The sequence below is a fragment of the Prionailurus viverrinus genome, chromosome B4 (genome assembly GCF_022837055.1).
Source record: "Prionailurus viverrinus isolate Anna chromosome B4, UM_Priviv_1.0, whole genome shotgun sequence".
Classification (NCBI taxonomy): Eukaryota; Metazoa; Chordata; class Mammalia; order Carnivora; family Felidae; genus Prionailurus; species Prionailurus viverrinus.
In genome coordinates this window covers 125100520-125124391 of record NC_062567.1, presented here as the reverse complement: position 1 = coordinate 125124391, position 23872 = coordinate 125100520, and the positions used below count along the sequence as shown (strand labels likewise).

Sequence of the window (23872 nt, the reverse complement as noted above, 5' to 3'; positions counted from 1 at the left end):
AGAAACAGGGAGCAAGGTCAGTGCTGGATTAGCAGTTGGGGGGAAATCTAGAATGCCTGTTCCTACCTTGGGAAAGGACTGGGGCAGGGTGGGCTCAAGCCCTAGAAATGAATGAAGGGAAGGGAATGTTCATTTGCCTGCAGCCAGGACAGGTGGGACCAGCTTCCAAGGCCCTCTGCTGTCTATATTACCCCCAGTGGCAGTCAGGATATAAGGAGGCAAGGGACTACAGGTGTGTGATAGAAATAAAACCATTTTACTGTTTAGAATAAAGGACACACTATAAAAAGTGAACATTATGCAACATTACAGACAATATACATTCACGGAATATAAAATTCATAAATAACATGGAGGAAAACTGTAAACAGTGCTACAAAATTTAGCAACAAATACATTCCTTCCAGACAGGGTTTTCTCTGGTTGGTTTCTCTCCATCACTTCTGGGTCTCAGGACAGCAGACTGGCTAAGGGGAAAGGTGAGGGCATGGGAGGATCTGTGAAGCCCTTCCCCCGAGAGCACGAACCGGTCTTAAATTCTTTCCCTCCTCATGTCTCCCAAATGCTAATTTTTGGAGGCTGTTGATATCCACCTCCCCTACATTCTCACACTTTGTTTTGCTTCTGTCATCAGATTTTTAAAGTGTTCTCCTTGTGTAAAACTACTGTAGTGATATTTTTACTTTTGGTAGCCAGGAGCCAAACCCTTGGGTGCCATCTTGGGGTAATCCATATTGATGATCATCAAACACAAGATGAAAGGCTGGGCAGGGGAGGGTACTTGTCTCCTAGGGGCCACAGTGTTTCTGAGACAGAGCTGTTCCAATAAGTCATTTGTTTCTTTAACTGTTCAAGAACCATCATATGAAAAATGATATTCATGGGCTGTACCATGACTGCCATGATGTAGGTATGGAGCTGGGTGATGGTAAAGGATGGGAGTCTCTGGTATTATCTACCCAGACGGAGCACAGGTCTGAGAGGAGAGAGCCCCAGGTATAATGCTTTCTGGATAGGGAGGCAGAAGAGATGGCCAGATGAGGCCAAGAGGTCTTGGAATCACAGCTCCCATGGCCCTGGGTTTTTAGAAGAAATCATGGCTTCCCAATTGAGTGGTCAAAAATAAGGGGGGAAAAAGAATGGGAATGACCAGCAGACTGCCCAGTGCCAGTTGATACAGAGCAAGGACATGGATGTACTTGCTGTTTTCCCTCCTCCTTCCTACTCCAGAAAGCACTGGGATGCTGATAGGGAGGAGGAGGGATTAGTGTCAAAGTGGTAGATCCTTCTCATTTCTCCAGTTCGCCAGTCTAGCTGCCTGCACAGTAGAAGTATTTTACCCTCCATTCCACTTTAGAATTTGATTCAGGAAAATGGCGGCATGTGGGTTTCATTTTTTTTTTCTCTTAAACACAATGTACACATATTAAAGCCTACACATGACACAAGATTTAGCAAAATAAAACGTTCACGATATGATTGAAATACGGAAGTGTCTCAGCTACATAAATGACTTTAAATTATACAGTAAGTGAACAGGTGAAATAAACAAAGCTATAGCTTATAGAAAGCTCAAAAACCGCCCTCTGCCAACATCGCTTTGCAAAGGACCCTTCTTTGCCCAGGACCTGCTATTCTCTTTGACAGGGCCTGACAGATGGGACTGTGGTTCCACCAACATTTCTACAGGGAAACTTCAGATGATTCATGCTCAGGCCTCACCCCAGGTCCCTCCTTGTGTGAGTGGAGGTGACCCCATGAAGGACCAAGAATGGCCAATGCTTCATAGAGGGGATGCTGATGTCCAATTGTGAGAGGGCACTTGTGTGGTTGGGTCAGGGGTTCCATCTTGTAAGACTTGGAGGTTGAAATCAAGAAAATCTCAGAACACCAAGGACTTGGGCTTACCCTTTAAAGACCACTGGTCCGCTGACCTCAGCTCCTTTTGCTTACACAGCTGCGTTGAGAGGGCAAAGCCTCCCATTTCCCACCTGCCAAATGGCATGACCATAGGGTGAAAGGTACAAGATAATCCAATGAATACCATGGAAACTGGATGCCTGCACTGCCTTCCCACTCAGGAGTTCTGCCAAATACCTTGCCTGGGTATTTGCATGTGTGTGTGTCTGTGTGTGTGTGTGTGTGTGTCTGTGTGTGTGCAAGACATCACAATGTGTTGTCTGCTTCTTTTTTTAAATCCTGTTTCAATTGGCAGCTCTGTTTCCTAAAGTGGAATGAACTGAAGATACAAATACTAAGAGGAAAATAGCCATAATCTGAAAGAAGAGACAGAGTGATCATGTTAAATGTCACCATCCTACCACCCCCAACTCTGTGAAATATGCATTATCACCTACTCTTGGCATCTCACTTTCAACACTTAAACTGAAAATAATTTTATTTAATCAGAGAACTTATATTATAGTTTTATTTCAAAAAAAAAAAAACAAAACAAAAACACAACAAAAACCCTACAGCTGATTGCAGAGTCAGGCTTCCCTAGTGACCACCGATTTTAATCCCATGAGGTGAGGACCTCAGGAGATGGTGTTCGCCCACCAGTGAGCTGGGAGAAGAGCAGGCTGTCCCAAAATCCAGGAAAGTGGCTGTCTAGCCAAGGCAGCTTTCCCTCCTGTGCCCAGGCCCCTGACCCATACTAACTTTCTTATCTGAGCCAAGCCAGTAAGGCAGTTAAATGAAGGCCCCAAACATGAAGCAGGAGAAAAGGAGAGGGACAGAGGTCAGATGACCCCAGTTAAAGGGATGTCGAGGGTGTTCAGAATTTCAAATTTTAATTAAAATGAAAAAAAAAAGTCAACTTGGAATGTCATGATTTTCTTCAAACAAGCAACGACAACAAAATAGAAGAGATTATACTACTGGCATATTTAACAGCATTGAACAGAATTCTGTGTCCTGTAAAAAATTAGCTTATGTCCCCGTGTGGGTATATGCAAATGTGTATACAAACACATCCCCCTAGGTGAGCTAAACCCTACTTTGGAAATAGTATTCTCTACCCAGCTCTACTTGACTATATCTGTGGATAGTGTACGATGTGTGTATTCCTCCGATTTACATAAAGGCAAGCTCCCGGCCAAATCTACCAGAGTTTTCCAGGAGGAAGTCTTGTGGGAGATAGAGAGAGGAAAGACATTCATCTCAGTCTTTCACCTGAGCTTTTGTACAAGGCAGGCAAATTGCCTCCTGACCTCAGGCAGATGTTTAAGTCTTCATCAACTAAGAAAGTTCTGTTATTCTGTCCTGGCTGCTTGCCGGACTCAGAAACATCTGGTCAACCCCAGCATCACTGGGCTGGGGGGAATTGAGTGTGCTGCACCCTCTCAGACCCTCTCCTGCAGTTTCTTCCTTCCCTCCCTCACTCTTACGTGCAGACACAGACAGACATAGTCTGGTTGGACAATGCAGTAGCATCTCCTCAGTGTATATGGTCTTCTGCGTACCTTGAGTCTATCTGCTTGCTGCCCTGGACTCATCCTGAAACAGTTGACCTTTCAGCAACTTCCTTGTCTGTGTCTTTTATGTACTGGGATGGAGGACAAGGGTCAAGGGAAGCGGGTCTGGGAGATGGTGAGGTGGGGGAGAAGAGAGAGGGGTAGGTGTTACAATGCCCAAATGGGATAGTTTTTCGGTTTCTGTTTTCCTAAAAAAATAGATTATATCATCACGAAGAAGAGGAGTGTGCATTCCTCATTCTTTCTGGCATGGCACCAAAAATTCCCGTGTGGAAATGGGTGATGTCAAAACCAAAAAGAAGGGGCAGGGTGGGGCCAGGAGGATGGTTCCAAATAAACTCCATATGACAGCATAGACTTTTCCTTAAGTGTTCGAAGTGCTAAATTTGCAAGAAAACAGGCACTAATGTCATTGTCATCATCTGGGAAGAGTTAGTGTCCGAGGGAAGCTCAGCGGGAAGGGAGGGAAGGGTGGGGAAGGGTCTGGTGCTCAGGGGTCTGTGGCATTGATGATGCTTTTGTCCGGGGGCGCCCATCCTCGGTACCAGCTGCAGTAACCACCCTTCTGCCGGATGCAGGCATAGTGTTTGGACTGGTAGCCAGGGTAGCCGAAATTGGAGAGCATATCGGTCCAGAGGCACTCGTTCTTGGAGGTCACAAAGCAAGGCAGGTAGTAGCAAGATTTGATCTGCAATTAGATAACAGCCAAAGGTTGGTGGGCTCTGCCATGGTGGCCCCAGTCCTGATGCTTGCTCCAGTCTGGATTCAGAGCACTGCAGGTGGAGCCCAGCCACACCAGTCCCTTGGTGAAAATAATGTAAGTAACACCCACTAACACCTACCGAGTGCCACTGTGTAGCAGACATCCTGCTAAGTGCTTCTATGCTATTCTCTTTAGTTCTCATAACAGATCTATCTCCCTTTACAGATAAGGAACCAGAGGCTCAGAGAGGTCAAGGAACTTGCTCTGATTTACACAGCCAGAAAGTGGTGGAACTACACATTTGAGAAAACTCTTCTTTCTCAAGTGGTAACAAGCAAGGATGAGAGATCTCAGCTATTGTGGAAATTGAGGAATTAGAAAGATTAAAGCATAAACTTTGGGCATCTAGCTGCCATCGACTAGAAATCACATGAGCTGTGTGAAATCAGGGAGCTGTGTGACCTAGGGCTTGTTACTTAAGCTCCCTGAGCCTCTATTTTCTTATCTGCAAAATGAGCATAGTAGTAATAAACACTACACAAAGTTGTGAGAATTCAGTGAGAGAACTGCCCAGCTCCCTCCCACAGCAGGCAGGCTGTGTGCCATGAACTCTGCGCTTGAGTCAAGGAATTGGCCCTGGTTAGACCTTCTGCAGCATTTGGTATCAGTAGTCCTGTGCCAGCCTGCCCATCAGTGAGGCAGCTGCCCTGGTGAACTCACTTGGGACTGCTTGCAGGACCTGCCACTGTAAGGATCTGGTACTGCCACAACCTTGAGCCACAGGAGAGGCCAGGGACACTGAAGAGTCCTCATGCCCCAGCTGCTGCCAAGTGGGCAGCCTCGGGTGGGCAGATTATAGCAGAAAGGCATTCTTCCCCCACCTTCTTCACCACTCAGCCAGGGGGCAACATTCCTCACCACCCCTGTTCACACCCGACCTTCTGCTCTGGCCCGACATGCAGACCCTTCTCAGCACAAGGGCCCAGTGCCCAGTACAGCAGGAACTGATGCTTCTGGGGGCCGTGAGCCAGCACCTCCCCTGCCTGCCCTCTCCAGGGATTACCTTGCAGTTACAACCCAGGTGATACCGGTAGTTGAGCCCCTTGCGCTGGGAGAGGGTGAGCTGGTCCCACCTCTCCACGAAGTTGCACAGTCCTGTGTACATCTTACCATCGTAGACGCGGCCTAGAGGAGGAAAGAGGACAAGAGGAGAGTTGTTGTGTCCAGAGCCCAGCCACAGGGCTGGTGAGAAAGAATTCTCACCTACGGAGAACCCACCTTAGACCAGGTACTGTGCTAAATACTTTCCAATCCTGTGATTTTACTTCATCCTTCCTGATACGTTTTAGGGAAAACTGTGTCCCCATTTCCCAGGTGGGGAAAACAAAGCTCAGAGAGGTTAAATGACTTGCTTCTTAAACCCATGAAGCCCTAGAGTTGGGATGGAGATCAACCCTTCCTGTCCCCATCAGTGGTTTCTTGGTTTTGTTCTTGTTTTTTCCTTTCTTACACTGACTGCCTGTAGGTGGGTAACTTTCACAAACAGACCTAATAAATAGGTTGACTGTGGGGGTATAGAGGAACAGGTCCTAGCAATCCCTTTTGATTTATATAGTAAAGCTGAGAATGTGTCAAACTAGACAAAACTCCATTTCCGTCACAGGGCCAGTGGTGGCATCCACACTAAAACCCAGCTCAGTGTAGAGCCTTGAGCTCCTACCATAGGCCAAGCCAAGTGCACTCAACACCAGACAGTCCTTATAATTCATTGGGTGAAAAGCCAAAGTCCTAAGGACACCTCTGGGTCAATCACTCCTTCTCTAGCCTTCTGAAGTGAAGGACTGCTGGACTTTGGCCAAACCCTGACCTAAATGCTAGAGTTGGCTGTTACCTGTCAGCAGGTACTGGTACTTGTTGACTTCTAGCTTGAGGCCACAGAGACTTTCAGAAGCTTCTGTGTGGATGTACTGCACGTGGGGCATCTTGGTGAAGCCTCGGTACATCTGTGGGCAGAAGGAACGTCATGAGAGCAGGACCAGGGCTCGGAGAGCCTGCTGTCATTTGTTCTATGGGAATCTGACTCCCTTAATCCACCATCGTGTGGCCACTGACCTCCCCAGCCATTTCTCCTCCTCTTGTCTGAGCCACGGTGGTGCCATCCTGGAGAAACCTTCCCATACAGCCAGTCACACCTCCCGTTTTAACACACCCACAGCACGGCACCAGACATATGCTCTTCTCAGATCCCAAACCTTTCTAGAAATCCATGCAATTTGCTGTGAAAGGGGTCCTTGCCCACCTCACCAACCTTGACCCCCACGTGCCGAAAAGGCAGATGGCCAGCATTCTGATGACATCTCCATGACATTTTTCAGTGTATAAAAGCATTCCATTTACATTCCCCTCACTGTCTCCTCCTAAGAACCCAAAGAGGTAGGCATTCTTGTACCCATTTTACAGACAAGGACTCAGAAATTGTGTTTGGTTGGTGGAAGTTGAACTCAGGGCCAGGGTTCTCCATGCTTGTATCTTTCTGAGCATCTGTTGAAAGCACTGGTTTCCTTTACCCCAGGCAAAGCCTATAAACATGTATACAAAATTTCTAGATTTTTAAACTAAACACTTTATAATTGTTAAGTTGAACTGTATGAAAATGGTGATATTTGGCCATTTTTATCTACAACATCCTCTAAGACGGCGGTTCTCAACTGGAAGCAGTTTTATCCCCACCTCAGGAGACATCTGACAGTGTCTGGAGACATTTTGATTGTCACAAACGGGAGGGGGTGTGGCTGCTACTGGCGTCTGTGGGAAGAGGCCCGGAATACTCTTAAATATCCTGTAATGCATGGGATAGCCCCTGCAGCAGAGTTATCTGGCCCCAAATATCAGTGGTACCAAAGTTGAGAAATCCCACTCTAATATTAACCCCCATAACATCCCCATGAGACAGGAACTATTTATGCCCATTTTATAGGTGAGGATCCTGGGCCCTAGGCAGGTTAAGTGGCTAATCTAAGGCCTTATGGTTGGCAAATGGCAGAAGCAGGACTCCAGATGGGCACATCTGCTCCAGAGCCCATGCTCTTAACCATTATCCTATGGTCTCTCTTCCTGTGGCCTCACAGAGTCATGCCCAAGGGCCTCTGATACAGGCAAATGCTATTTATGGCTGTTGTACCTCCTTTATGTGCATGTGCTCAGAGCCACTGGTATGACCATAACGAGGCTGGACCCACTTGGTGATTCCAGGTCATGGCCACGAGTCTTACATGGGTTCAGATCTGTCAAGGAATCTCTGTTAACCGTGTGAGTGGGTGAAGGTAGAAGGGGGCAGCGAGGTGTTGCCCAATCCCATTATCCTCCCAGCTCTCAGAGCACACAGGCCCTGGATGGCTGGTGGTCTCCAGGGGTTTACAACAGGACAACGTCTCTCCTTTAGCTCCTGGCATGCGTTATTAATTTACTTATGGTAATTAATAAAAAGCTAGACATCGCCTCATTGGTGTCTCATCTAAGTGCCTCCCATTTGTACTAATGGGCCGGGTTTTCTCCTTACTTTCTATTAAGTGGGGACTGGATGGTGGGGGTAGGTGGTCCACGAGGACCTCCACCGTCATAGAGTGTCTGTTGGACCCACAGAGTTTGGGAGCCTCTGCCTTTTTAAGGGGAACGCTGCCCTAATTGTGTGCAACCATCAGTGCAGATGGTTTTAATTTACCTGGCCTCTCTTTTAGCCCTCTTCTCCCGAGAGGCTCACCAGCTGAACGAGGAAACGCAGCCAAGCACTGTGAGAAGTGCTGTCCACACTCAGTTTTCAATTATGCCGCGGGGGAGCAGGGGCGGGTCAGATCTTACCCCCCACTTCCTCAGTGATGGATGGTGCCTCTCTGGCTTTAACAGGAACCATGCTTAAGAGCACTGCTGTGTGCATGCCATCCAGTGTGGCCTTCCAAGAACATTCCCTGCACTCCCTCTGTGCCCATCAGCTTCTCCTCTGGTGTGGATGTTCCTTGAGTTCCTGGCAAATGTTTCAACTTAGTCCTCGCTCTGAAATATTGCAGACCCAATGCCATCAGAGCCTCAGTACATCCTTGTTGGTATTTCCCCTTCATCTCCTTTCTGCTTTATGAGTGAGGATCAGTCCCTGTCTAGGGTCCAGTGACTTCAGCTGCTCAGTTCTCACTACTTTGGAATTTGAAGGAATCTTGATTTTAACAGGGCTTGTAGCACTTGCATGCAGTATCAGAACTTTAATACATCGTAAGTGATTGGGTCTGACAGACACAGCACTGCCACTTAGCGTCACTTTTGAGTGTGACAATATGGTAAAGGCAGATGGTACTCATTTCGTTATCTTTTCTTTATAATGATCCCATCTTGACCTAAATATTGATCCCAAAAGTATCATTAGGTCTATATGCATAGAGACTGAGAATTGGTTTGACAAATTTAGGAAGACTGTAATACATTCGTAGTGTCCTGCAATCAGAGAATCAGAGAATCTCAGAATTGGAAAAGATGTTAAAGGTAATCAAATTCAGTCAAAGCACTGGAGGATTAATGGTAAACTCTGGTTCTGGAGACAGACAGCCAGTCTGATTCTTGTCTCTGCCACTTATTAGCCACTTGGAAAGCTACTTTACCTCTTTGGGTCTCAGTTTCTTCACCTGTAAAATGGGGTAACGTATTACTCCATAAAATGTTTTTGAGAATTAAATGACTTAGAATAGTGCTTGGAGCACATTATTCACTAAAAGTTAGCTTAAAACTAGTTCTACTGAAATTTCTATCAGCAGAGGGAAAGGTTTGTTCCTCTTCTTTCCATGGCTCTTTGCCCAACCTTATCTTTTAAAGCAGAGATTTAAAGCTGGATTGAACTTCAGACTAGGCAGGTTGTTTTCTCTCTCTCTCTCTCTCTCTCTCTCTCTCTCTCTCTCTCTCTCCAGCTTTAGTGAGGTATGATCAACAAATAAAAATGCATATATTTAAGGTATACAACAGGCTGTTTTGGTATATGTATACATTGGGAAATAGTTACCACAATCAGGATAATTAACACATCCCTCACCTCCCATAGTTACCTTTTGTGTGTGTGTGAGAACACTTAAGATCTGTTTTCTTAGCAAATTTCTAGTATTCAATCTGGTATTGCTATTATTATTTTTAACATTTATTTACTTTGGGAGAGACAGAGGCAGCGATGGTGAGAGAGAAAGGGGGAGAGAGAAAATCCCAAGCAGTCTCCACACTGCCAACACAGAGCCCGATGTGGGGCTTGAACCCACGAAAGCATGAGATCATGACCTGAGCTGAAACTAAGAGTCAGTCACTTAACCAACTGAGCCACCCAGGTGCCCCTCAATCTGGTATTATTAACTACAGTCACCATGCTGTACATCAGATCTCCAGAACTTATTCATCCTACAGAACGGAAAGTCTGTACCCTTTAACCAACATTTTTCCTCATCTCCACCAACCCCCAGCCCCTAGTGACCAGCATTCTACTCTGCTTCTGTGAGAGGTTCAACTGTGAGTTCAGCTGTTTTAGATTCCACATAAAAGTGAGATTATGCTCTATTTGTCTTTCTGTGTCTGGCTTATTTCACTTAGCGTAATGTCCTCCAGGTTCATCCATGTTGTCAAAATGAAAAGATGTCCTTTTTTAAGGCTGAATAATGTTCTATTGTGTGTAGACACACACCACATTGGACTCTATGAGCCTCTGGGCCTCCCCTCTTGGTAGTATGTACACAAAAGTTCTAAGAAGTTAGCTTCCCTTGGGGTAAAGAGACAAATAATGTAAGAAAGAAGTTTCTGGATCTGGGGGGCTTTGAGTATTTCTTATGGAATGCCTGCTCTTCACTCTACATTGACAGCATGAAATGTCATCACTATGTCAAAAAATTCTGGCTTGGCTGCCAGAGATGAGAACTGTGCTGGGTGCTGTCTTACATCATGAACTCCTTTCAACCCACAACTTATTCTCCTTTGCAGACCAAGAACCTGAGTTTCAGAGACATTAGATGCTTGACTGAGATACCAAGTGTACAGCCTTTCTCTTACAGAACAGGCTGTCTAGCAAGGGGTGGGGGGCAGAGCACATGACAATGCAGGCAGTCTCTGCTGAGGGCTGGACGAGAGACCCAGACCAGAAAGAGTTACAGGCATTGAGAAGAGAACAGTTCCCTGTGGGCTGGAGGGTCAGAGAGGCTTCCAGCTGGAGCTTCAAAGGCGAGACCTTGCTATAGTGCTCATTTGATTAGACAGACCACTGAAGGAAGGAAGTCCCCAGGGGCCAAGCATTCCAATTGCCCAGCAAATCTGTCCTGCCCAGAGTCAGGACATGCAAAGCACATGACCAGTGGGCCTCCCCATGGGACCCTCCCGGGACCAGCTGGGACATAATGTTCCCCATGTGTTGTCCCCCACTGCGCCAGCCTGGGAGCATGTCTCCACTGTAAAGACTGCAGCTCCTGGCAAAGCAGACCGCTTTCTCATGGTCCTGATGGGAGATAAGGTCCCTATAGATTAGAGCGACCAATTCTGGAAACTTCCACCTTTGCACTGCAGCCCAGTGCCTCTGCTCCAGCTAATCTCCAACCTTAGGCTTGCAGTAAGCCCCCTTAACATTCAAATGCTCCCCCACACACACACCTGTGGGTCTCTGCACACTCAAGAGGGGCCTGCAAAGTGGGACCAGAGGTTCTGGAATTAGCATATGAGAGAGGGTCTGCCTGCCTTTCATCTGTGTAAGAAGTTCCAGGGGAGGGGGTAGGAACTCTGAGACAGAAAAGAGAGGTTAGACAGGATGGCTCAAATTCTCACGTTCTCAGAGTTCCTTCAGTCCTGCTCTAAGGGAGCCCTGGCTCACCCCGTCTGACTCTCTGGGGTAGACTCTCTAATCCACTAGAACAAAGCCACCCAGGGACCAGTGCCAAAACTCATGCAGGCTCGCCTCCCTGGCCTCTCCTCCTTCCCTCCTACAAAGAGTTTTCAGTACACCCTTTGCAGGATGTTGCAAGTCAAGAGCTACACTGCTGGAAGATAAACGACAAAGCCAAGCTAACGTCTTTTTGTTCCCTGGGGGAACTACATACAACTGGGGTGGGGGTGGGCAGGAGTGATGAATGCAGCTCGGCTGTTCTATAATCTCCTTGTTGGCAAAGCCTCTATAGCTTCCCTCCAGTCTGCCACTTTCTAGTGGTATGAACTTGACTATTACATGACCTTTCTAAGTCTCAGTTATCTCACCTGTAAAATAGAGAATAATGTGTGTCTGCTTCACAGGGCTGTTGTGAGGACTGATCCATGCAAAGGCTTAGCAGAATGCCGGGTACATAGTAAATGCTCAAAACATGTTATTTGAATAGAGTCTTATTTTCGTTATAACAAACATTATCTTTCTATCCCAGGCCTGAAGCATAGTGTTCAGCACAGAGAGAGGTGAGAAGGCAAGGGGAGCGGGGAGGGACAATTGGATGAACTACTCCAGTTCCTACATCCCACACCTGATTAGCCAACTGCTACCTGGAGACCAGCAGAATTCAGTGGCCTCTCAGGATAGAAGGGCAATGACCCTTCCAGGAGTAATCTAATATTGGGCTTGTAGGAGGGGCAGAGTTAATGAAAAGGCATTAGACAGTGATCAATGATCAAAGCGACATGGCAGGGAGATGTGAGGAGTCATGTAAAGAATACACAGGATTGGGAAGGAATCCCAACACCTTAGCTTGGGAACCAGATCTGTCTTTAATTAAGTGCATGACTGGGCAAGTCATTTCCCCTCTGAGCCTGTGTCAGAAGTAAGACAAGGAATTTTACTTTCCCATGTCTAGCACCCTGGTTCCATGAACCTGGGTGAAGGATAGTGAACGGACAGTGTGACGCCACCAGCCTGGGAGTGAGTGTGTGCTCTGAAGCTGATGGGTGAACAAATGTAACTTGGCCTCTGAACACCCCGCAGAGGCCGGCCTGGCACCAGCCAGGGGGAAGTGGGACATTTTGCCCACAGGAAGGGCCTCTCATCACCCTGGCATCCGGGCCCTGAAGGAAGTGGGGAAGCTGGGCAAGCTTAGGAACCACTGCCTCCCAGCTTTTCCCTCAGATCTGCTGGCCACAGAGCGTCCACAATGTGATGGATTGTTCCAGAGCAGGAGGGGGGTGTTTCCTGAACCTCTGCTTTGCCTAACATGCTTCGGCGTTTGCTCACTGGCTGCCGGGGGCTGTACAGTGGGGGTTTCTTTGGTTGTTGTTGATCTCGTTGGTTTCCCCCCCTCCACACTCTTCTCTCCCCATGGCCATCTGAAGACATAAGCTGGTCCCATGACCAGGCTTGGGCAGCCAAGGGCACCTAGCCAGGGCTGACTCTGGACATTACATAACCAGAAGGCTGTGGATGTTTCCAAAGTTGAATCGAAAGCAACAGGTTCCACAAACTTAGTACATCAAACCTGAGGCCTCAGGACGCAGGAATAACGAGGCCTGGAGGTCTGCCTCCAGAATGGTTGGGTACCACCCACAGGCTATCACTACTCTCATTCAGTTCTACCCTGGGGCTCAAAGGCTTGTCTCCTCTGGGGAGTTTTCAGGCCAGTAGAGTCCCACCCTCATTTCTCCATTAGATGGATAAACATCCACCAAGTCCCTGATGCGAGTCTGGTGCTGCTCTAGTTTTTGAGGACACAAATATGGGCAGTGAGTAAAAGGGCTGGCAGTCCCCTTGGACCTGAGCACACCCCACCTTGAACTTCTGCTTAGTCACGCACATGTGTCTTCTCTCCCAGCCTGACTATACTTCCTAAACATGGGAACCCCATCTTTCTCGTGGCTTCCAAGGCTCCTGACACAGAGTGCTGCACATAGGGAGGTGCTTACAAAGGTGGGGTGGTGGGCCAGCTGTGCTCTTCAGGGTGAGTAAGTGCCACCAGCCCTCTCTGCGAAGGCAGACATAAGTACCCCCTTCTGGCACCCAAAGCAGCTCCTCCTTAGATGTAATACCACCAGTGTCCCAGAGCACTTAGAATCCTGAAATGCCTGAGTTGGAAGAGCTCTTAGGGGAACCTAGCCCAACCCCACACTGTTAACAGATGGCAAAACTGAAGCCCAGGAAAGGGTGGTTCTAAGGGAAGCAGGCTAGTCAGGAGTGGAGCTGAGACAAGGAAGCAAGTTCTGTAGGTTTCAAATCTGATGTTCTTTTTGTTAAGATGGACCTCCTTAGTGTGCTTCATGGTGCAAATATGCTCAGGAATATGTTCAGTTATAGGAGGATGCTTAATAAACAGTGCTAACCAGCTGGGAGGCACGATCTGGGAAAATAGGGAAAGCGGGGGCAGTTCCTACACCAGGATAAGGTTCCTGTGATCAGCAGAAGTTCAGTGTAAAGATTTGAGGACTTAAACATAAGTTGTAACCTCAGCAACTGCATAAGACTGGTAGGAACTTTTGAAACTCAAAAGTCAGAGCTCAGAAGAACCCGTAAGACAAGCTAGTCACGTCCCCTCATTTTACAGATGGAAAGACCAATGCCCAGAGAGGGGCAGTGACTTGGCCAAGGTCTCACAGTTGTCAGGGAACAAGGCTTTCTGCCGTGTGGTTCCAGAGTGGAGCCTCTTAACAATGGCCTCTGAGGGACTCCACCTGTGCTGGCCCTAGGGTGAAGCAGCCACCCCCCATCCCCACCCTCACCTCCTACCCATCCCTTTCTTCTGCCTTAGCAACACCCTCTCCAGCAGTGGGGAGGGGCTACATACACCCACCCTGCCTCCCCTGGCCAGGACTCTTCTGGCAAAAAAAAACCACACAACAACCCAGGAACTCTCCTGGTACGGGCTTCCGTCACTCACCTTCATCTGTTTGATGGTGTAGACCAGCGTGCCAAAGGGCCCCTCCTTCACCAACTTCTTCCCTACCACCTTGGCCCGGATCACTGCAGAAAAAGGCAAGGCGCAGACAGGAATGAGGTTAGGGAGGCTTGAACCACATCAGGGACCATGTCTCAGGTTGGGCCATCCAACCCCCAGGGTGCCTGGAATTGCTTTCTTACCTCTGGGCCAAGTTGAATAGATGATTGTGTTTATAAAAGCAAGAATTCAGATGAGAGACACTGGGGGGTGGGAGAGGAATGGAGGAAAGAAGGCAGGCAGTCATCATTCAAGTTAATTATCCCAAATGTTCACAATTGCCGACCCTGGAAATTCCTAGGCTGCACTCACTCCTGGAGGGGTTTCTTGACTCTGTGGTTTCACCATAATCGAAAATCTACTTCTCTTGTTAAAGTCTCTTGCCTTTCCTCCACTGTCCATCTAAGCATTGCATGGTCTCCCAGACCTATTCTCTCCTACCAACGCATCTTTCTGAGTGCTGTCTCCTTTGGGGCTCTTCCTCTGCATGTCCTGGCATGCCTGCAGGGTTGCAATGCATGTGCACCCAGCTTCCTTCCATGCCCAGTCAGCATTCTGAGCGGGCCCTGGGTACCCAGCACTTAGATGGCATGGCACAGTTAGGATGTGGTGAGGGATGGAGCACATGGGAAAAGGGAGTGCCCAGGAGCCAACCAAACTGTTCTAACCCCAGCTCTGCTTTTATGGCTATTAGGACTGTGGATAAGTAACTTTGTTTCTGGCCTCCAATTTCCTCTTCTGTAAAGCTAGGATGATAATGGTACCAATCTCTTTAATTGAAAGGATTAGGTAAGATGATGCACATGAAACTCAGCACTGTGTCTCAGACTTGGTGTATGCTACATAAACATGATTAATATCATCATCATCATCATCACCAAAAGCGGAATGGACTGACCATGGAAGGATTGCTGCCATTAGAAGTCACTCCCATTTGTCACACACCGACTATGTGCAGTAGTACACCTCATTTATTTACTCTTCATGACTGCCTTACAGGGACAGTATTAGCATCCACATTATACAGACAAGAAGACAGGGAAGGGAAGCCACCTCCTTTACTGAACCCCCATTTTCTCCTCTGTAAAGAGGGTGTGACTCTACCTACATTGAAGAATTGGAATAAGGATTCAACAAAAGATCTTCTGAAATTTCTTAGTACAATGTCTGGCAGAAAGGAGTTGCTCAGTAAATATTAATTGACTATGAACAAGAAAACAATTAGACAGACCCAGTGTGAGGAAGGCTGGAAGAGAGGCATTTACTACATGCCCTGAGAACACAGAGAGGGAAGGGATTTACTTTGAGATTATAAGAGGCTGTGTGTGCTCTTTATATTTTAAGTGAAGAAGTACCCAAAAGCTGTCTTAAAGTATTTATAGAATGGGCACATGGAGGAATAAATGGAGAGATCTTAAAGACACTGCAGAAATTGCAGAGAAGTTGTATTCATTGACTCAACCAAAAATGTTCTCTAGTAACAAAACTGGCAACAAGAGATGGGGAAGCTTCCATAGGGACAGAGAGTGTCTCCATCAAGGGAGTCTGGATGCTCTCATGCTAGGACCTTGCCCAGGATGGAATGGATTTTGCACACATTAGCAGCCATGCGTTGAGCCACAAATTGAACCCTTTCAGCCCTAAGATCCTGTCACTCTTTCTTATCTCCAGTTGTACTTAGCCCCCCCAAAAATAAGCACTCAATAAATGTCTGTTAAGCAGAATACCTTTCACAGACACACACACACACACACACAGCCCTGCCCATTCTGGTAGTTCCATTATCCTCCATTTTGGATGTCCCACAGTGTTTCTCAATTCATTGGACTCTAATCTCTTAAGTTAAAACAAAATAAAACAAAACACCTTTATTAGGGACCAATCTCCCCCATCTCAACTGGATTCTGTCCTGTTCCTCCCCAAACGAATTTGGATCCTTCTCTCCCAGTCAGACGTGATGTCAGGACCCAGATGAACCAACAGACCCTCTAGACCTTCTTGCCAGGGAGGGTAAAACACAGAGCCCATTGGCAAAGTTAGCAATTTAGCTGAGGCAGTGGGAGGAGGCGAGTGTCTGTTTCCAAGTCGGCTGTAAAATAAGAGGTTGGCAAGATCCCAGGCCAAGCTCCCTCAAGATTCTGCTTCCACCTCTGTGTCTAACTTTGTTGCAGCATCCTCGGCAGGGAGCCAGCCTCCCAGAGGCCCAGGGACTATTTCCTCTACAGTAACTCCCACAGTCAGGTTGTAACAGCTTAACTGTTGGGCAGAAAGCATATCTGCCAGGACTTTACTATTGATTCTTCCTGAATTGATTTGGCTCCACCTTCTCCTGCTTCATTAACACAGAAGGTAAACTAGCAAGTGAGTCTTTGCCTTAGGGGAGGAGAAATAGCAAAAGGGGCTCCTTTAAATAGTAACGTCTACCCTTTCCTGGCTCAAAAATGGCTTGAGTTCATTTAGACATAACACGTCATAAGCAGACCTGTCCCATAAAGGTAGGTACTTCTGGAAGCTTCTGCACACACAGTGAACCAGTTCCTTCCTTACCCTGAAATGGCCTGAGCTTGGAACATTTTCATCTGAGAATAGTTCTTTGAAAAGGGAGTAAGTTTTTGCAGTCAGGAAGCCACATTTCAATTCCACCATTACCGTGTGGCCTCAGGCAAACCCCTGTGGACTGCCCTCCCCACCTCTTTTCGCCTAAATATTTCTGATTGTCTTGGCCCGATGCCCATTATGTGGCTTACAAGTGATATACTTAATTCTAGTGGAGCAGCAATATGGCAAAGCACTGAACAGCCAGGGCTCTGGAGCCTGACTGCCCTGAGTTCAAATCCCAGCACTGGTGCTGCATGGCCTTAGGGAAGTCATTAAACCCTTCCGGGCCTTCATTTCTTAATCTATAACACTTCCTCCTAACCCTCATGCTGTGAGGGTTAAGTACAAACACTGAGAACAGTGTGTCTGCTGTCACTGCTGTTACAGTACCACCACCACCACCACCACTGTGACTTCTGTTGTTCTTTGTCTATCTGAGCATCTTCAGCTTCTAACATACACTGTAAGCAAAGGCCTAGGGGTTCTCTCTGGGATGGGAAGAAAGGCAAGCCCCTCAAGATATCATGCAGAACTTCATGGAGATGTGGGTGGACACATATAAACTGGTCAGAACAAACGTACAAGGTGTTTTTAAGTCTGGAGTACCCACCTCATCGCAGGTACCTATCCTATCTCATCACCCACATGTAATCCAACAGCAGCCAACCAGGACCAAATGAGATCACATGGTTTTATGGTCCAGAAAGACAAGCAGAAAAGGCCCAGCACAGAGACCACACCAGTGTTTTCTTTATAAAAACAAAACTGCACCCAACTGGACTAAAATTAAGTAACTTTCTGCTCTCCCAAAGAGATCCACAAAGTCCTTCCACAGTAAAAACACCAGCCAACCTCAAATCTGCCTATTAGGTCTATGAATTAACATGTCTTTATTTGCTTCGGTTTCTCTCTCTGCAATGCAAATGTGTGCTATTTTGTACTTTCTTGTTTGGCATTAAGGGTGCTTCCAAGGTATTCGCTGGCCTGGGGGCCACAGTGGACAGGGGAGGTGTGGGAGGTCACGGTTCTCCAACAACAACAGAAGACAGTTTCCAAACTTAGAGCTGGCAGCATGTGGGCCGTTCCTGCCACCTTGGTGTAGTGGCTGGAAGCCAGATTTATAGAGGGGCTGAGCTAGACACAGGTTTTCTTTATGCAGGCTAGAACATGGCCCCACACCGTCTACCCAGCTTCCCCCAGCAGCCAAACCAACATGGGCGTGAGCTGGGTTGGTGTGCTGGCGGGGTGATGACGAGAAATAGAAGTCCCATTTCCTACCTCCACAGAGCACACCTAGTGGGAAGACAAAGTTTAAAAGTTCATGGCTAGAGGGCTAATCTCCAAGGTATGAAGGCATCAGTCAGAGAAGGGGGGAATGACGAACAGCCTGACTCTCAGTCTTGGAACCTCTTATTTCCCCTTGTGAAAGGAACCTGGGCTTCCAGAGGTATGGAGGTCAAAGGAAAACAGAGTAAACAGTATTTTCACTTAACGTCTATAGCAAGAAACTGACCAGGCTATGTGTGCTTATGTAATTGGTACATAGATCTGTAAACATATGTAGGGCCCTTTTAAATATATCATACACCTAAGGATCCAGGGGTAAAGGTAATATCTCTATATCATATTCTTTCTTTAAATATTTTTTTTTGTGGGGAGGGCTAGTAAGAGCTTGCAAAAACAAAAGAAACAAGGCACCTCCCTTCCAGAAATATAATTGTGTGCTCTCTGCCCCCACCTCCATCCATAGTAATGTAGACCACAAGTGGCACAAGTTTTGAGCAAAAAAACAATTCCAGTGGCAAACAAGATTCGGCTTCTATTGCAGCTTACTGCTTGCTGTGTCCAGAAACTGCACATCCGCTATTCATCAGCATAGTCAGAGGGGGACAAGACACCCATGAGAAACCCCCTGCCTCACCCTTTCCTACTACCCCCCATCCAACCATCTTCAATCAAATCCAGACATTTCTACCCTGATCCGAGAGTTGAAGTTTCCTACTAGTAGGTTGGAAAACTGAAAGTTTGGCTGGATTTTGGATCAAGGATCCCTTAACTGAATTAATGTATACCAACTTAAGACTATGGATTCTACCCATGTTAGGATCCTGTTGAGAACACTACAAATCCTCCCCACGGTAGAGGAGGTGATTCAGCCATCTAGTGAGTATGATACTTCCAGTGCCACACACATGCATACCGCCCCCCCCCCACTCCCATTCCTGTCTCTCTGAAGGCCCTATAGAATGATTTTGCTGGCTTAAGGTATGATTTTTAGGAGGATAGCAGGGCTAAGGAAGGCCCACCTGGCCAGCAGCTAGAACGAATTTCTCCAAAAGCAGAAGTCACTGTTAGTGTCAACCCCAGGGAAGGGAACATTCTTCTGACAGGACCCTAGCAGGCAAGGTTTAGGTAAGCAGAAAGGCCTGCACTGTGGGCTCACTTGCCTTCCCAGACTTGGACTTTCCTTCCAGGGAAAGAAGGGTCAGGACGTCTCTGATACTCATTTGATGGTTATTTCCTGGTTGCCATCCACAGGGCCTTTCTGAGGCCGAGAGCTCCTAACAAAGACAAGCAAGGGACTCACTGCAAGGCAGGCCCACAGACCATCTGGCTCAGCCCACTAAGCAATTCCCTGGTCCTGTGCCCCATGGAGATGCTGCATTTTAGCCTGTCCAAATAGGGCAAGGTCAGGCTCTCTTGCTTCTCCAGCTGCCCACCCACTCATTAACCATTAGCTCCCTGCATTTCGTTGCATCACACCAGTAAGTGTAGAGGAGAGGGAGGGTCTAGAACACATTGATAACAACAACCATCATTTTTTAAGCCCCTCCTGTGGCCAAGCAGTGCATGCATGCAATCCTGCTCTATTCTCATGATAACTCTATGCAGTGGCTATTGTTGTCCCCCGTTTCCAACTATGAAAAGGAAGTCAAGTCCCCTGAGGCTGGTTTTGCTTCCTAGTGGAACAAAAGTTGGTGGGTCTCCCAGGAAAGCAGACTGCCTGAAAACCTTTTCATGGGATTTGTACTGATTGAAAACCAGTTCGTAATTTCCTCCACCTCCCCACACCCTGTCAGGTCTGCTAAGGATCAGAGAGGAGGATTGGTCCCTAGGAGGAAGGCCCCCTGCTAAGCCCCCAGTGACCCCCTATCCTTTGGACCACACCACTACCCTGTCCCAATCACCGTCACACACATGCCCTCTGATTAGTAACAAGAACCTGTAAGTAATCACCGTCAGCAATATAACAGAATATCATCTGTTTAGCATACTATGCTCCTCAGCAAGCTTTTAAGGAAGAAAATAAAATAATTTAGAAACCACAAAACCTGATGATCCCTGAGGTTTCTCACAACACCATGAGTCTGAGGTTAATTAGGCTGATTAATTAGATGAGACAATGTATATATAAACAGGCACGCTGTAACCCTGAAGCTAAACAGATGCTATACTGTTACGTTGCTGACGGTGATTACTTGTAGGCTCTTAAATGTGCTAATCAGAGGAAGGCAGCAAGAGACCCGACTCAGCATCCCCCCTTGGGAATCTTTCATATCTACCTCCGGTGACCCGTTTCCGAGTTCGTTTCAATTACCTGCTGCCTCTTTGGGGACGCTTTGATGATGTCCACGTTTGAGGAAAGGGCCTTAGGGATTAAGGGTGGAGGGCAGAGACCTAAAGGCTCTAACTGGATCTGTCTGGTTTCCACCCCATTTGTCACCACAACCTCAAGCCCCAAAAACCCCTCTACAAAAACTCCGAGGCTGAAAGGGCAGATCAAGCAAACCCCTGGAGAAGTGGCCATGATACACTGGAATGAACAAGCATGGAGCACGTGAGACCTGGATGCAGTCACTGTCCTGTCACTGTGTAACACTGGGCAAGTCACTTCCCATCCCGGCTTACAAATTGGGGTGATAATTGCCAACCTTGAAAGCTTCTTGCCATGACCTCAACTCCCTCTTCCACTCCACCAAAGCAGCTTTCGTCAATGCCACCCATGACCTCCACGGTGCTCAATCCAGGCAGTGGTGGTTCCTCGTCCTCCTCTCACTTATACCCAGCTTGTGGCTTTATACCATCTGTACAACTGGCAGCTCCCCTTTTTGCAACCTCCATCCCAGAACGTCCGCGACACGAGTCTACACGTAGTATACGTTTATGCTTGGAGGTCTAATAAGACATCTCCAACTCAAGCCATCCAAAACTGAGCTCCTAAAAATGCCCCTCACTCACCCCAGTCCTATTAACCCTCCTGCCCTTTGGAAACGGCAACTTGCTCTGCTCTGGGCCCGAGCCCCCTACCCCTTGTTCACCTCCCCTTTGCCCTTAAAGTTCCCCCGCTGGAACACCCTTCAGTGGCCACAGGGCTCCCTCCCTCACCTCTTTCGAATATCACCTGGTCAGGAGGCCTCCACAATCCCCCATAACCCATCCTCATCCATTCCCTATAGCCCCTGGCCAGCCTTACTGTGCTCCACAGCACTGGCCGTCATCTGACATACCCTATGTCCCTGTGCTTTTCACTAGAATGCAAGCCTCACCAGAGGGCAGGTTCTTTGTTTTACTAACAGCTATAGCCTGAGCAACCAGAGAGCCAGGCACAAAACAAGTCCCTAATATGTAGATGCTGAATACATGAAGCGGGAAGTGCCACATACGTGGAGGGTGATTTAAAAAAAAAAAAAAAATTAGATAAATAACTCCTCTGGGTAAGCTCTGGCCTATGACCAAGTCTTTCTGAGCTTTATTCCATCAGAAGGGGATAATAGCAGTTCTCAGTTCACAGGGCCAGATAAACATCTGTTCAACAATCATTTATGGAGTACTGTGCTAGGCTCACAGGGATGCAGAGATAAATGAGGCCCTGAGGAATTCAGGGGCCAAGTTTAAAAAGGCAGGCAAGGAGACAGGTAAATGATATTCAAGTATAGCAAACACAGCAGTATGAGCAAGAACAAATTGCTGGCATGGCACAAAGAGGGGGGAGGTCTGTCCATGGGGAGAGGCATCTGGAACTCCCCTAGAGGCCGAAGCGGATCTCGGCCTCAGCCCATCCCGGAGGAGAGACTCCATTTGCTTTATCTGAATCCAGAGGAAGCAGAAGCCTGGACCAGATCTGGTGGGGAGGGTCTACGGAAGGAGCTGGGAGTGAGGCAGAGTCCTGGGGCTCTGATGGGAGCCAGGACCTCGCCTTTCCAGGAAGAGGGCCCTGGAGAACATGAGGGGGACAGGGAGGGGCAGCCTGTTCAAGGAAGAATGCCCCTTGGCGAGGTCTCACAATAGGCCCTTCCTGCATCCTACTCTGAGGGCACTTCTCTAGGTCAGTTTCAAAGGGCTTTTTCCTTGCTGTGGAAGCCATGGCCAGACAGTTAAGATGCACTCCCAATCAAGATAGGGAGTCTCCAGTTCAAAGCCTGTCCTGACTAACTCTTTCCGTTAAGTAAAAATATTAATCTTGGTTTTATTTAAGCAGGTTTTTTTGGCAAGGAACGAACCCCTGCGGCTAAAAATAAACCCAAATACACACACACACTCAGAAAAATCTGGAGAGCTGCAAATCATTTCAACCCAAGTTTCCATCTCAGGGAAAGCTATTAAAGGCAGGAGGATATTAAAACCTCTCTCTGCACAGAGCCTCTTTTCTCAGTGCCCGCCCTGTGCCCTAGGGTCCTCAGACAAGGCCAGCCGGGGATGCCCTGTCCTGGACCTCCTGGCCAAGGGGGAGGAGGGGCACGTGCCAGCTCCTAGCTCCCCTCACCTTGGAAGCAAGTGTGGCTTTCTGCTGGAGCAGTCTAGGAAACATGCTGGGGCCCCAGCTGACGTCGGTTGTGTATGAAATGAAGGGGCCCAGAGAGATGAGCAAAGGGAACACAGGCCCAGAAAGGTCAAGTTGCCTGGAACTTTGAGATTATCCAAAAGGAACACAAGCAAAACCGACCTCTCACTCCCGCTTTCCCGTTTTAAGTGGTGATCTCAATTTTAAACTATTAAAAGACAAAATTTAAGAGTCACCACCTAGGCATACATCTGGACTTGGTATTATTACATTTCATTCTCAGCATAACCACTTTTAGAGTCAGCTACCCTCAATTTCTTCCTGTAGTCACAGCCAGCGTGGGACAGAGGTGTGGATCATTTGACCCAGGACAGGGCAAAAGTCGTAGGACTGGCTGGTTCCTGGATTCAGGACTGACTTAACTTGGGGAGTGAGGACCTTCTGAGAAGGGAGGTGGTGTTCCTGTGGTCCAGGTTTCTAAAAGGCTGGTAAGGCAACTGCCCCAAAGTGTTCACCAAGCATGATTAGAATTGCTGAGGCTTTTGTTCTGCAAAGGGTGGCCAGAAGGGGAATGTCAGCACCCCAAAGCACAGGAAGTAGGAAGGGAGATCCTTTCCCCATATCCCCCTCATTCTCCCAGGAAGAGATGGAAACAGCAACCTACCCACAGCAGCTCCTCTTCAAGCCTCCCTTGGTTTTGCAGCATAAGAAGATTATTTTGAATAGCTCATTGACGTATACAGGGCTCTCTGGGGTTCAGGCCTCATCTCAAGTCCTACAACTGCAAAGCCCCCGCCCCCCCACCTCACTACACTATCACTTCCCCCCCCCCCCACTACACTGACCTGTCCTGTGATGCCCCTTGTCTCAGTAAGAATGACTCTCCCCTCAGTCATCTGCCTACGTGTCTGTTTCCCTGTAAGACCCACCCAGCTAAAATGCCACCTCCTTCAGGAAGCCTTCTGCCCATCCCAGGCCTCACTAAATCTTTCCTGTCTTCTTGGCTTCCTTTCTTCCCAAACACATTCTACCTTAATGGTCAGTTCCTTGGCACTCATCAGCCTGACTTACAAGACAATAGGACTGCATCTGTGACCCCTAGCGCCTGGCCGGTGCCTAGAATGTGCCAAGGGTTCTCAAAATGTTTCTTGAATGAAGGATGAGGCTACAGGAGGGAATCGAAGGTAATACAATAAAGGGAGACAGAGATGGTTTCCTGTTTAGCTCTTGTAGTGCAGGTCAGGAGTCTGAGTTCCTAAAGGTCATCCAGAGAAGAAGAGGGAGGCAGGTAAAATGTGATCTGAGATGCTAAAATGCAACCCTGATCTCCATATGCTGAAAATTCATGTCTAAAAAGGTGAGTCATGGGGTCTTGTTACAAGAGGCCTCAGTTCACAAATGCCTGTGGAGT

General features: G+C 47.6%; 2 protein-coding genes across 2 annotated transcripts in view; one reads left to right on the top strand and one right to left on the bottom strand.

The window, feature by feature from the left end:
* Positions 1-23872, top strand: part of SYN3 (synapsin III) — a 419700-nt gene that overhangs the window by 118748 nt on the left and 277080 nt on the right. The gene's annotated exons all lie outside the window — the stretch shown is intronic.
* Positions 236-23872, bottom strand: part of TIMP3 (TIMP metallopeptidase inhibitor 3) — a 59151-nt gene continuing 35514 nt past the window's right edge. The window contains exons 2-5 of the mRNA XM_047865462.1: positions 14025-14107; positions 6071-6182; positions 5243-5364; positions 236-4164 (exon numbers count right to left, since the gene is read on the bottom strand). Of these exons, the coding sequence (XP_047721418.1) occupies positions 3967-4164; positions 5243-5364; positions 6071-6182; positions 14025-14107 (515 nt within the window). The 3' untranslated portion in view covers positions 236-3966. The remainder of the gene's footprint in view (positions 4165-5242; positions 5365-6070; positions 6183-14024; positions 14108-23872) is intronic.